Here is a 15,457-nt window from a genome sequence, read left to right on the forward strand (position 1 = left end):
TTAATTAATGTACCCATACTACATATTAGTATTCTACGTTCTAAAATACAGTTCCCACTTTAAAACTGTGGCGCTGCTACTAAAAAACTTTTGTTCCCTCTCTCCCCAAACCAGATGCACTTCAGGAAGAGGATGATACCACAATACTCAATAAAGGCTATAACCTATCTATTAATTAATGTACTATGAACTCCAGCACAGTACCATATAACTTCATTTAACTGCTTGTCTAATTGTTTTAATGCTTTGTATTGCTACTTCTGCAGCCACTAAGGCTACTAGCATTTAAACCTCTTTAAGATCCTTGAGAATTTGACATACTTCAGAGTTCTTTGATGTACTATTCATTTAATATTCAACTAAATAAATCACTTAGCTTGTTGTTTAAGAGTTATTAAATATTTTACATAACTATCAAATTTGTGAAAATTTCCATGTATGAGTGCCTCTCAGTATTTAAATAGTGCTAGCAGTTTCTGAAAAAATTAAGGATACTGCAACTTTAAAAATTAATATACAGATTTGAGTTTGTTACACACCTTTGGAGCCCATTATCTGAACAATCTCACACTGAAACATTAATCTAAATCAAATCATAACTTACACCGTATATAGGATAAAAAGAATATTACACAGGGGGAGGCTTATATTCAGCTGCTATCTATTCACTGTATCTTTTTGTCTACACAAGGTTAGCACAACATTCCTCCCTTGTAAATGATCTGGTAGATATGCTGAAGGCAGTCAGTATTTTGCCTCAAAGCTTTTAAAATGAGCTGTGTTAGCTTCCTTACATAAATACATCAATTTATATCACAAAATGTTTATCTGCGAAGAAATCATTCAACAGAAGGTCTGATATACAGGAGGGAGAGCAGGTGTTGTTTTAAACAATCAGTAACATTCATGTTAATCATCTCCCCGTGTGTAATAGTCTCAGAATAATAAGAATGGAAATCCAGCCCTGGGGTTTCTTACCTTAAATCTAAGCAACCACTTAATGCATAAATGGAGCAAATAAAAGAGGTAAGGAAAAAAAGCATTGAAAGGTTAGTTGGAACTTCAGGATATGAAGAGAAAGGAAAAAGAAAGAAAAAAGTTAAGCATTCAGCATTAACAAAATAATGTATCAGTAGATCATAGAAAGAGTGGTTAAAGCAGAATGTGTCATGAACAAAAGATTTTCAAGCTGAAACTTTTAATATACATTGACCACAAAGCCTTTAGATTAACAACTTAAAATTAATGCTCAAATGCTTGTACACTGTTTATTCAAGTTCCTGCAGTGCTAACAAAAAGTCAGCTTCTGTCAGAATGGATCATGAGATCTAGATGGATTAACTTCAGAGATTAATTTATTTGAGCTGTCAAAAAATAGCCTTATCAATACCCTGAGCTCATTTAAATTGTTACATGCATTAGCATATTTACAACTAGCTGAAACAGAAACCTCTAGAATATGAAAGCTAATATATGTTCTTTTCTAGACAATGCTGTTAGTTAACTCTTAACCTGGTGCCCTGAGATCTCTCTCTAACAAAGATCAAGAGCAAATCATTACATCTTGTAAGAAGTACAGCACTCTATATGTATACTGCACCACATATCAGTATTTTCTAAAATAAATTTTCTAAACATATTAAGACATGAACAAACCGCTAAATCTTATTTTAAAGCCTAAGTGCTAGCTTTTTGACATTAAGTCCTACATCTTAGTCGCACAATACCATGTACCTTCTTTCGCCGTAATAATTTTTTCAAAAATACTAGTCTTTCTATTTGAATATCATTTGATCTGTTTTCAGTTCAGCTAATCTAAACGTATCATTACATTTCGTACACTTTTTGTAACACCAAACATTAAATATGGAGAATCTCAACAGTGGAGCAACCAGAGTGACTACTCTGTTTTAACCATTTAGAAGAGACCCTAATGTATTAAAAAAGAAACATAATCTGATTTACTAGAAAATCTCCTGTCTTGGAGTTTAAAGTTCCACAGATCTATTAACCAAAATGGTCTCTGCTTCATACAGTTACATTAGAGGGTCCATGAGCAGAGACCTTTTCCTCAGCAGCACTGCCTGATAATTACAGTGCCTTTAATACACACCACTTTGAATGGATCAAGCTTTTTTGTTGGTTTTTTTTTCATCCTCTTGACTAAAGAACTCTTTGGAGGGAAGAACAGATTGGAAGACTTTGTAGCTCAGGAAACTCAATTTGAAAAAAAATGAAAGCAAATCTCTTTCAGACAAAAGGTTCTTCAGATTTTTGCAGCATTGTAGCTTCAGGAAGAGATGAGGAGAGACTACTGGAATGATATAGTGGCACTTAAATTCTCTCTCACCTATTAAGTAACCATATTGTAGAGCACCTTTTCCTGAAGGTGGCATTCACTGATGCTTCAAATTTCTGAATGGAAGGAATAGGCGCTCAAGCACTTATACTACTTCTCTCAACATGGCATACTGGATTTTTTGGCCAAGGATGCTCCCTGTATTATCTCCTGTATTATTCTCTGTCCAGTTTGCTATCTTTCTCAGGGGCTGCAATGAATGCCTGCTGCATTAGCTCTTTGATTGTCCTGACAATGCATAATTCTGGGTCCAGGTACTAGAGAGGAAGCCCTGTAGCAGAAAAAGGACAAAGAATGCAGACTAAGGCATCCTGCTGCTAACTGAAACTTTAGTATTATTTATGCAATAACTCCTTCTGAATAGTCATTTGAAGGGAAAAATGCCACAGCTCAAGCAATAAAGAGCTATAAATAGGCAAATTTAAAGCTCCTACCCCTCTTCTTTTTTTCTTTGTTCTCCAGTCAGAGAGCTAGTAAACTAATCTGCTAATCTGTAGTTACTTAAGCAGAACAAAAACAACAGGTTCATAAGCACAGCTGGCCACTTTCTCCCCATCAGCAAGACAGTGGTTCTTTCTTTTGTGCTGAACACAGGATTAACCTGATTGGAACACATCTATGGATCTTAAGGATAGCATGATTTCAAGTTCTCTGCTTATTGTTTCACAAGTACACAATACTTTTTCATTTTCTAGTTATAGTACATTGTATATGTATCATTTGTAAGATGTTTCAAGCATATCACAAGCATAACAAATGGATGCAAATACACATTTGAGTCATCATCCATTTGATGAACTATGTTCTTTCAGAAGAACGTAATTCATTGCATCACAGTGAGTACGATTATGCTACATTGAGGTAAGTGGGATACCAATTACAGTGGTTTAGAGCCAGTGCTAAGTACGATTGTGCTGCAGAGCAATTAAAAACTATTCTTTAATGAGTTCTAAAACAATCTCCTTAAAACAAAAGTGATCATTAAAATATTAGCAACAGTAATCCTACAGGTTAATATGCTCCATCCATATCCAGAAGGAGTTCTGCTGACCTGCATAAATTCAAAATCTATAAAAATTGGCAGTAGATTTTAACAGAAGACTGATAATAATTTCCTGGTCAAAACTGTAGTTATGAATGCTGGGGTTTTTTGGTTTGATTTGGTTTGGTTTTCCAAATCAAGCTTAGAGTCACTTGTCTTTTTAAAATCTGTTTAGAGTTACAAACTGAGGTTAACTCTTTTGGTAAGAAATGGGGAAAAAAGACTTTCTGTTAACGAACGGGATGTTGAGAAGACTTTGAGTAAAACTGCTTGTGAAAGATTTAAATTGGACTGTTCAGAATTTGAATTTTAATTGTTTGCTTAAACAAGCTATTGCCATTTAAAAGGCTATCCAAGCAGACAGTTCAAATTGAACAACATAGATAACCTAATGCAGTTAGCTGTCAAGCAAAAGAAATTCTGGTGTACTTTGACTGGAAGAAGCATCTTACCTTACTGCTACTTAGCAGGTTTACAGATTTGTTAGTTTGTCATGTAAAAATGACACCGCTTTGTGTTATTTACCTTTCTTCTCCTGGAACTTTAACACTGTCAGTGTTCTCATTTCCGTATTTGTTTTCCTGGCAGCACAAGTTAACAATGAGCTCACACCTGCTAAGACTGTGTTTACATTCAGGATGCGCTCTTAAAAATGCATATCTAATCTTGCACATGATATTACTGCTGTTGTCTACACTGATCTAATGCTTGCATACAACAGCCACCAGTTGTGTCTCAGTCTGATCTTTGCCCTGAAATTCCTCCTTTTTTCCTGGTCTTAAAAGGGAGAACCAGCTGACTTCAAACCTGGCAGCAATATTCCCATTCTGAAACCCCATATGGCACAAAATTTGTAGAGACAAAGCACACCACAGGATATGGGTAGAACTGACTCTGAGAGAAAGAAGAAAAGGGAGCACATAATACTTCTCATGCAAACCCTTTCTTTGGGTGAGCTTCAAAGTAAACCAATGGCAATTACAGCTAGATCATACTTTGTGGTGCTAATTCAGGCAGAAAAGTGACCGTCATTAGCCTTTCAGTTCTCAGGTATATCCCTGGCAACTGATTCAAATAATAATGGCAGCATCACACAAGTAGGTATTCAGAAGCATTTTAAAAAGTGAAACCCATAGTCATGAATATCCTCAGAAATAAGATTCAGTGGGTTTGCAAAGTTTAGAAACACCGGGGCAAGGGAAGGGGAAGGGGCAACTGCAAATTGGACAGGACTCCTCTTACGTTTATACACACACTGGCCAGGCAAGGAGAAACTGGTATATTACCATGAAAAGCATCAGGTTATTTTGAAAATATACAAAGACAATGTATTTGCAGTTTGGCTGTTTTAACAATATCACCTACCTTCACTCCATGTCCAATATCATCTAGAATTGTATAATCAATAGGTTTCCTGATGTAGCGAACTGGTCGCTCCAAGTTAGCTGGTGCAATGATTTTGTGAGTTCTTGAGGTGTTTTTGTTTGTAGTCAAGATACCAATTTCTCTTCTAGCAACTTTCTCTTTGTGAATGTCCACCGTCTACAAAAGACGCAGTGTATTTACTAACAGTGGTATGCATTTGAATACAGAGTCAGTATAAAAAAAAAAAATTTGAATCAGTTCCAATGTTTCGAAGATCTCTTTATACTGTGCTAAACATATCACTACATATATTTGATTACATCATCTTTGTTCAATTTACTGTTGAACTTGCCACCTCTAAACCCACACTAATAGCTACAGGTTCTTTGGGTTTTCTGTTACTCTCATTCTTTACAGTTTAGCAAAATTCCTCCTCCTTTCCATTCTTAGTAGTTCCCATTAATTTACTGACACTGTTTTATACGATTCCTTCAATTAGCCTTCTTAATTTTACAGTTGGTTTCTAAGGTCATCTTTGAAATAGGCTCCAACTAGATGAAGTGTAAGGATACCTTTCCAAACCTTAACTTTTATGACCTGAAAAACAAGCCATAAGCAGGGTTTTCTTACACTGTAAAACAGTTTGCTAAACTAGGACTGGTAGTTAGTTATATGATAGAATAAAATTTCACTCAGACAAATGGACAAGATATTTCAGTCATTACAAATCACTCATCACAAAGCAATGATTAGATTTTAGAAGGTGCTCAGTACTAATTTATCCACAATGAAGCCAGTGGTTAAGTCCAGTGCCTTCACTTAAGAGTGCCTAAGGTCAACACTGAAAACCCCTCTCTCCTCATATTACAACAAGTAACACAGCAGAATCTCTAGTGTAAGACAAAGCTCTGCTGAAAATTTGTTGCCTAAAAACATGTACTTGACTCTTGTTTGGTAACAAGACTAGGAAAAAGTCACAAAAAATTTTATCTGTCCTTTCCAGGAAAGTAAAATCTCTTAAATAATGGTGGACGGAGTTGCTTGCATCATGTAAAACAAAAATAATTCCTTGCTCACAAAACAGCTTTCCTTATAGGAAATTGACCAGATTTGTGAACAAACATTTTAGCTACAGGCTAAAAAAAAAGTAAGAAAACAGCCAGAATCACCACCATTAGGATTTCTAAACTTTCATAGGATTTCTTGTTACCACTTTAGTGACCATAAGTGGCACCAGGAAGACTTTTCACAGTTAGGAGACAGGCTCTGCAGTAACTAAGGAACAGGTACAAATGAGAACTCCTTTTCAGAACACACATTCTTTAAATTTTATTTCTCTGTGGGCAGGAATTGGGGCAGTGGGGTTGGTTACACTGTTTTACCCTTTTTTTTGTGCTACTAGTAGCAAAACAAGCAAAATGGACCCTGTATTACCTTGTGCAACCATCACAACCTTTAAAACTACAAAAATTTTTAAAAAAGCAAACAAAAAAAACCCAAAAACCCCAACACTTCCAAGAAGCTGTTTCTTCACATTCTTTCCAGAGAAGAATTTCCACAAATACCAAGGGCATTATATGGAAGCTTAAATTACTATCTATCAAGATTACCTAGTATTTTCCAGCAACATATTTTCAAGATCTTGCAACTTTGCTAAAATTAAACACTGAAAATGGCTTTGTCATGTACATTTCTGCCACCTCTAGTACCACCTGCCTAGAACTGTAAGGTTTCTACTAAAGCTGCACAGCTATTTCTTAAAACACAGCTATAGAAAAAACAGATTATTCAAGGTCAAAATATGTTGGCAACCCTCTCTTTGGAAAGCTTGAGTTCATTGAGCAATGATTTGAAATTTAATAGGGGTAGTTAAACTATCTGGGACATATCCTCCATCACCCTCACAAAAACTCACCCAGATTTGGCCAATATATAAACTCTGCAGAAATTCACTGTTCATACAAGCTTAACAGAAACACATATACTTCTACGACTACTAAACAACTAAACCACTCTCCAACCAATTTTGCCAGAGTCCTTCCTGAAGTACCCTGTGATGACCAGGTCTATATACCATCCCCCAATACAACAGTGCAGATCAGATCTTCATAGCTCTTACCATATTATTGATTGTACAAGCACCAGTGCAAACAGAGCACATAAACATGTTCCAGGCCAGAGTACCAAAAGTGTACCATTCTGCATCAGGATAAGATTCAATATTTTATATTCCATCACAGGTTTTTATCCCTTCTCTGTGCCAGACCTGTGCTTTTGCAGCACAGTGGAAGGAGAAGTTGTGGAACAAGCAGCTGTCAGACCAAAGAGACCATCTATAGAATCCTCACCTCAGCTCTTGAGGAGTTAGAAAGCACATACTTTCTTGACAAGCAAATGGTATGTGACTGCAACAACTTGGAGGACAGTCTCATGTTTAATACCACTGAGAAATTCAATCTCTACGATTATCTCAGACTTCATCTGTGATCTAGACATATCACTAGAGAACTGCAGAAACATTACACTGACCCTTGTATGTTGTCTCACAGGTCTCTGATACCATTTGCTAGAATGTTGAACAACCTCAGCTGCACCTCAAATGCTATATGATGTTTCAAATGTACTGAAGCATCATAACCTTATGGGTCTGAATCTGGTCATTCAAAACTAGTTTATGCCTTGGACAGTATGCTCTCAGAGCCTTAATTTCGATCTACAAATCAGAAAGAAAGTAAAGTAATTAGTGCAGTGTTGGCAAGAGGATTTCTTCCTTCCTCTCCATTTCAAGTGCTTGACCACTGCAACTTCAAAGATGTTCTTTTAGTATTTTCTTATGCAATTATCTATAAATACAGTGTGAGTACAGATACTTAATGCACATGTTATTGTAGCAATGGTATCTTGGCACTGTGAAAACTTGTTTCTATGAATGAAAAGCGTTGGTTTTTAATTATTCATAGGAGTTGTGAGTACAAATGGTTTCCTTAAGGACTATGGTGATCAGTGAGGCATGACTACAGTAACAAACAATGAAATGCATAAAACCTAATTAAAACCTGAAGCTCATCTAATGGGAATTCTCTTGCATGATGACTCAGAACATCTTTTTTACCTTGAGAGTATAAAAACGGCACCTAATAATGGTATATACTCCTAAAATTGTACTGAAAAGCATTTTGCTGGCAAGTTTTTCAAAAATTTCATTTTCTTGCTTAGTAGACTACTGGAGTCATAAGATCTTAAGACACCTATAAAACAGCAGAAAGGAACACTGAGGTATTTGATTAGTAGAGAAAGGAACAAAGATTAACCTGCTACTAATACTTATCCCCAACACACAGGTAATTATTGCTTCCAGTACTATCTATCATAAATCCCTTAAGTGAGACGGAAGAATGCTAGCAGAATATTTATTCAGCAGTTTAGAAACTTCTACTGAGAAGTTTTTGGGGTTAGAGCTGGACTAACAAAACACCTGACTTGGAAAGTCTGTCAGGAAAAGCAGATGAGATGCACTGTGCCCTTTTGTAACTTAAAACACTGTTTTCTAACAAAAAATTTCAGACTCCTGACAGCATTACTACGCTTTTTTTTCCTCCATAGCTCCATTACCTTTGGCAAAAGCTTTTAAATGACAGTTTGTTAGACGTTAGGTTCATTACTATCATCTTTTCATATGCTTTCCAAGATGCCTGCAATAAGCCAAGGGATACCTTAAGGGGAAAAAAAAAAGGTATAAACCACTGCATTTTTTTCTATTAGGAATTTTCTGGCCATTTTGAAAAATCAAGTTTCCAAACTGAATTCAATAAAAACAGCCTCAAGATCTGTAAAGATTAAAATAGAAAAAACATTAAATCATTTCTGGGATCCCAAAGTTAACACTATTTACCACTTCACTTAAAAGTCACTGAACTCGGAGTTTTGAGAAATATTCTCTTCTACCTGGAAGTGAAATTTCTCAAAGTATTAAGTTAGTACTTGTGCTGGTTTGGGCTGGCGTAGAGTTAATTTTTTTCATAGTAGCTGCTATGGGGCTATGTTTTGGATTTGTGCTAAAAACAGTGTTGGTAATACCGAGATGTTTTCCTTACTGCTGAGCAGTGCTTACACAGGGTCAAGGCCTTTTCTGCTCCTCACGCCATCCCACCGGCGAGGAGGCTGGGGGTGCACAAGAAGTTGGGAGGGGGGACAGCTGACCCCAACTGCCCAAAGAGATATTCCAGACCATACAATGTCATGCTCAGCAATATAAAGCTGGGGGGAGGTTGGCAGAAGGGCCGCTGCTCAGGGACTGGCTGGGCATTGGTCAGTTGGTGGTAAGCAATTGTTTTCATTTGCATCACTTCTCTTTCCTGGGTTTTAATTCTCTCTGTTATTTTCCTTTTCATTACAATTCATTATCATCACCATCATCATCATCATTATTATTATTATATTTCAGTTATTAAACTGTTTTTATCTCAAACCACGATTTTTCACACTTTTACTCTTCTGATTCTCTCCTCACAACCTGCTGGGGGGGGGAGCGAGCAAGCAGCTGCATGGTACTTAATTGCTGGCCGGGGTTAAACCACAACAGCACTTTGAAAGTCTAAACTGTAGCAAAATTTCAGAAATAAAAGTCTCCAGAAGTCTCGATTTCTTCTTCTTCTTCTTCTCAAAACATTCCAATTTAAATTTATCAATTTATTGGCAGTCTGTTAGTCTGGGCTTTTAAAATGAAGTTTAAAAAAATCTTAGAAGAAAATGTTGCTTAAATTTAGTGTTGCTGGGCTTTTTTTTTTTTTTTAAAGCTTATTTGATAGAATTTAAACAAACTAGTTGCAAATTACCCTGAGAAATGGATTATTACTTTAAAATGAGTAACTGTCTAGTTCTGACATGTTAGAAATGTAACATTAATTGCCTCAACTCAAGTTGTATGGAACTTATACACAAAGAAAGAAGTCATGATACAAAAATGCTGAAAAGCTACTTGCTCCATGAACAGGTAGCATATACTGTGGAAAATTAGACTTGCATTACCATTTTGGAAAGAGTTTGGATATTCTTGTAACTTGCAAGAATAAGACAACTGAAAATGGTTACAAGCCTTTACTAACTTATCAATGGAAAGTCCAAGTGAACTTCCCTGCAGTGACCAACCAGCTCACCCATGTTGCTACAGTTCAGCTAAGCAACACATGCTGACTACAGAGAAGTTTAAGTCTGTGGTCTGCTCAATACCTGTTCTCACAGCCGGTATCATGGGAGTCAGATTCTGCAAGAAGAAGATGAAGCAGATTTCTCCATCGTGCAGTGACATTGGAGATAACTCATCACTAGCACTCACCTTTATGTTAACATGCTTGTTTATATAATTAGCAGCAGAGAAGAGTTTTAAAGATGACCTTGCTATCTAAGAGTATTTTATAACTAAACCTGAAAAAATATTTCTCACCATACAAACGCTAAAACCTGACAATCTGCCATATTAAATTAAAGAATTTGGACATTAGCAACACTTCACAGTGTCTGCTAACTTGAAAACTGTAACACAGTTTTTTTAACAAGTATAAATATTTATACAGATGATCTGTATTTAGGATTTAAATTTTAAGCCAAATATGAAACACTGCATATCATCTAGTTCTGGACAAGGTTCAAGAAGGCAAATAAGAACAGATTCATCAGCTTTCAGACCAAATCAAAGTAATCCTAAATTTTAAACCAATAGCATTTAATCACTTGCATAAAAATAATTTCAATAGTAATGATTTCCTTATTCAGGACCTATATATAATCTGAAAAACCACAAATGATTATCAGCTTCCTTTTCAGCTCTTTCATTAAGTTGGCATTTATAAAGAAACATACAAAGTGACATAAACTGTCATTCTATCAATGAACAGAGAACTAGAATATTTTATCTTCTAAAGTTAATCACATCTCTTTCAGTTTGAGCTACACTTCAACAAGACGAGCGCTTTTGAAAAAGTTTTCTTACTAAAAGCCAAATGATTTTGCTCCCTTCTTTGGAGAATATGTGAAATTCCAAATCAGAATTAAAAGCAGAATTACACATCCAGAGACCATAATTTGCATTAGTGTCTTCTAAACTTAAATATCAATACCTACTGACCAAAGCATTAATGCACTGCGAGCAGATGGTAATTACCAACGTGTTTTCTGTTCTACGTTACTGACATCATTTCAAGTCAGACTGACTGAAATCATAACTTGGCAATGAGGTATTACACCATGAGGCATTTTAAGCGGTACTAGAAAAAGTCCACTAAACTTTACACCCAACATAAAAAAGACCCAGGAAGTCTTCTGCAGGTTAGGCTTGTTCCAGAAGTATAATCAAATTTCCTGAGAAGAAATTATTTATTACACAGAAACTGTGACAAAATAAATTCATTTTTAAAAGAAAAATAACCACTGAAATTAAGACAGATTATATAACCATCTACAACATTGGTATCACGGGATGAAGCCATTTCTGAACATACTGAATTCAACTTAATAAAGTCCCTCGGATCAACACACTTCCTGTATGTAATATCCAAAATTCAAATACTGTCTGCTCCTCTGATATCATTTCTTCCATGAAGATTTGGGAGCATCCTACATATGGATGATGCAGACTCAAAAAAAACCCAAAACAAAACAAAAAAATAAACTCAATTTTCAATTTTACAGCAATATTAAAAAAAAAAAAACAAACCTAACTTCTTTTGGTTGTTCAAGTGCAGCCTATGAATTTTGGCAGATACATCTTCATTAGGTGTTGGGCGCTGGTAATTTTGTGCTCCATTTTAAATAACTAGCCATTTTGTATAAATGCCAAAGACCATCTAACCTAGCATCTCAATCTGCACAAACCTCAGCTTCTCAGAAGGAAAAAAAAAATCAAAATGCTATGGCCCTTTCCCCAAAAAGCTACTTTACAGAAACTGTGTGACAAAATGAACTTTCTACATCTATAAAATACAAAATCCAGTGAATCCGAATAATTTTATTCACATACAGTCTTTTGCGTCGAGCTCTTAAATAGCTGAAATACTTGTCAGCTGGCACTAGCCTGTCAAGAAGCACATACATATACACACAAGCACACACACACATATATACACACACAGAGGCATATACACACATACACAGCATATATATGGCACATATACATATACACACACACACACACACAGAGTAATCTGTGACATTTTCTGGGAAAAAAAATGAATTGACTTGTCCATGGATTAACAAGAAGCATGAAGCATGCAGCAGAAGAAATCAAACTTCTCAGCTTATTTTTGAGGATGCAGTTGAATGAGATAACTGAGGCAATCTAATGGCATACTACTACCAGACGGGAAAATTCTTCCCACCCCTTCCTTTGTACCTGCTCTGGAATTCATCTGACCCCTCACTGAGCCAATTCAGCCCATTAAGCTAGCTAGCATAAAATTATTCACTTCTTTTGGTGGCTCAAACCTCTACTAGCTTAGCAACCCTTTCAGCATGAGCAAGTTAACAGACCAGCTCAATCTGCTTATTTCCTACCTTATACAGCTCCTACTTTCAAATGTCTTTCTAAATACCACAATATCCTTTATTTTAATTTATGACATTATCACATGGAGATCAAGAAACCCTAGCAGCCAAAATGTATCGGTCAAATAAGACACAAAATATTCAGTAAGGATGCCAATCAACTCTCCAGTAACAGAAAAACAGAAAGCCCTGTATCATTGCTCTTAATTTCTCTTTTAATCTGTCATTGGCATGTAAACCTCCACTAAATCTATCATCCATTCTCAGCCCACTCTGACAGTCAAAATTCTCTCATCATCAGTGTGGTGAAGGGACATGGGTTCCTGATAATAGTAGCTTAGTTTATTGCTGCTCAGAAAAACTGCAAACAATGGCAGTTCTCCAGCCATGCACAAACTTGAAACGTTAATTTTGCCTTCTGTTCATGTCATTGCAAAGTACATTTTATTAAGAAAAGCTAGGAACAAAGTATTCTTGCCATCTATGCTTTTGTCATTAGATGCCAGTATTACAGCAACAGGAAAAGTAAAAAGATGACATGTATTGTTTTCCACCATCCATTTCATATTTCTTTCTTTTAATTTTAAGTGCCTGTAGCCAATAAATACTAAGTGCAGTAAGTCACCAAACAGGAGTTGGAAAGCTTAATCTGTCCCTTAACATAATATTCTGATTTTTCAATGACCAATTCTTCTGTGCTTTTCACTTAAGTAGAATGGCCCACTCTCCAAACAATAAACTGGCCAAGAATACATTTAACCTCTTTTCCCATGTAAAATGCTTACACTAACAGAGATACACGATCACACAATGACACCCATTCCCAGAATTACTATGAGAAGAAATGCATCCTTATGTTTTAAATGCAACTATATTTCTCATTCACAAAATGTCAGGTGAGAGTTTTACTTGCTATGTAATTTCAAGAACAATCAGGAAAAAAGTCTCACTTGTGAAATATGGTTGATTGAAGACTCCATGCGTCGAAGTTGGGATGCCTGGATATCCAGCATTTGGAGAACATTGTTGGCCAAAGTGTTGATCAGATAGGCTACGCTTGCTAATGACTGAGTTGTGTAGGCTTTGGTTTCTTCCAGGGCTCGCTGCTTATCTGCTGACTAGAAGCAGAAATAAAAGGTTTATTTAGTAAAGTCTCTCACACAAAGATTCTTGGAATGTCTTTGGCCTGTCTTTAAAGCACAAAGAATTACACAAGTCAAACTAATTCTACATCAAAGTTACCATTTTTCCTGCTTTCCATTCATTCCACAAAAGATACTTTGTGTTTTAAGAGCTTCTATACTTTATAAAAGGAATTAAGCTAGTATACAAGATGGTCATCTTTTCTTGAAATACTTAAAGTGCAACTTTTTATACAGTATTTTAGCCATAAACTTTAAAAACACTCCAAGATACTTATTCTTTAGTTCTGCTAAACTTTGCATTATTTAGAACTACTTAGCTCTTCTAAACTTTGTACTTCAATTAGATCTCATAACAGCCTGCAAGGATCTGCCAAATACCATATTCCTCATCTCTCCCAATTATTTGGACCTCATTATTGTCACAAATGGTCGTTCACAGTGAATGAACTATAATTACTCCCTTAAAATAGTAGCTGAATAAAATGAGAGGACTCATTTTTTAAAATAACAAGTCCATGTTTTCTTTTTAAATGTATTTTGTGCTTTTTCACATTGTCACTATTTTCTTCTATGAAGAATTAGTATGATCCATTTTTCTAGTAGTAGAGGACCTAAAAATATCAAGGCTATCAAGCCAGAAGACATCCATTAGAAGTTTTAAAACATACATACATTTCAAACAACATTGAAAATAATAAGCCAAAAGTCTAGTTGCCAGGGTTCTGTGTTTGTCCTTGAACAATAGTTAACATCACCAAGATCTAATTCAGTACAAAGAATACAGATTAAAGCACTGGTAAAACATACAATTAAGATGCTAAGAAACTTTCCAGTTTCCAAGGCTTTGGAATGCACTGAATTTCACTTTTAGGTGATCTTTAGCCACCTCACAGGCTGATGGTGCTGTTTCTAAAGCAACAGTTGGCAAATGTTCTCTACTCCCACCTGCCATTATAATACTGTATTTCATAATTTCCTTTCCTTTATATATTATTCACAGAGGTAGGGTATCAAGATTCAAGAAATGTGCTTTTATTAGAGGGGGAATATAAAATCATTCCATATCTTTCAGCACAAGCTGAATCTACCATCCATTTTATTATATGTACTTTGGGAAACACTGAAAGTAAGGACATATCTATTTCAGGAAAATAATTCTTACAGCCAAAGGTATTTCCTGAGATGTTGTAGTAAGACTCTTAAAAGAAGACTGCTACCTTTCAAGAAAAAAAAAAAACACCCACACATGTAAACACAGACACAGGACTTCAATTAAAAGCTCACATGAAAGATATTCAGTATTTTTTCTTTCCTGGCAACCTTTCCTCTGTCCACAAACAACAATGATGACTTGGTTGGCCTGTTAGCATTCCTTTTTGCAGGCCACACTGGTACCACTTCCTAGTCTGCTTCTAGAAAGGAGGACAGCAGCAGTTGCTGTTCAGCCATACAAGAGCTCCCACGATGGTGAAGGAGGGGGAGGAATGCTGTAGAATGTAAGCATTCTTGCCTAGCTGTTTCTTTCCCATGCAGCAGACAAAACCAGACCCAGCAGCAGAAGGAATTGAAAATTTTAAGAGACAGCTTCTCAGGGCACAGTATGATGATGTTGCCCAACAGAGCAAACTTGTAAAGGCTGCCTTATATCCAGCTATAAAGAAGTTAGGCAAATGCTATCCCCAGACCCCATTTAAGAACTCACGACTTTTAGCCAGCCGGACAGCATGTCTTTTATATAAAAGAGCTTCAAACTCAGCTTAAGGACTCTCTAATGAAGGAACACAGAACTCTTTGCCTCTACTCTCACACTGCTGGCTTACAAATGCACTCTTTCTTTCCCTCTCCCTACTCATAACCTCAGCTCAGTCTGCAAATATCACTACAGCAGGCATATATACCACCAGACACTTTCACAGCTATTCAAACTATTTCTGAATGGCAATAATAAAAATGACCAGAAGCTTGTCAGTTTTGCTTTGCAGCTGCTGACAAAGTCTATTTATAGAA

At 36.0% G+C, this 15,457-nt stretch overlaps 1 protein-coding gene across 11 annotated transcripts in view; it reads right to left on the reverse strand.

Annotated features, from left to right (window-relative positions):
- ABI2 (abl interactor 2) overlaps positions 1 to 15,457 on the reverse strand; it is a 72,507-nt gene that overhangs the window by 28,750 nt on the left and 28,300 nt on the right. For 4 of the 11 annotated variants that reach the window (XM_075028261.1, XM_075028252.1, XM_075028255.1 and 1 more), the window contains exons 2-4: positions 13,256 to 13,423; positions 4,767 to 4,943; positions 979 to 996 (exon numbers count right to left, since the gene is read on the reverse strand). In XM_075028261.1, coding sequence (XP_074884362.1) covers positions 979 to 996; positions 4,767 to 4,943; positions 13,256 to 13,423 — 363 coding nt within the window. The remainder of the gene's footprint in view (positions 1 to 978; positions 997 to 4,766; positions 4,944 to 13,255; positions 13,424 to 15,457) is intronic. The other 7 variants (XM_075028257.1, XM_075028254.1, XM_075028256.1 and 4 more) reach the window with 2 other exon arrangements.

This window comes from Buteo buteo, chromosome 5, assembly GCF_964188355.1.
Source record: "Buteo buteo chromosome 5, bButBut1.hap1.1, whole genome shotgun sequence".
NCBI classification, from domain to species: Eukaryota; Metazoa; Chordata; class Aves; order Accipitriformes; family Accipitridae; genus Buteo; species Buteo buteo.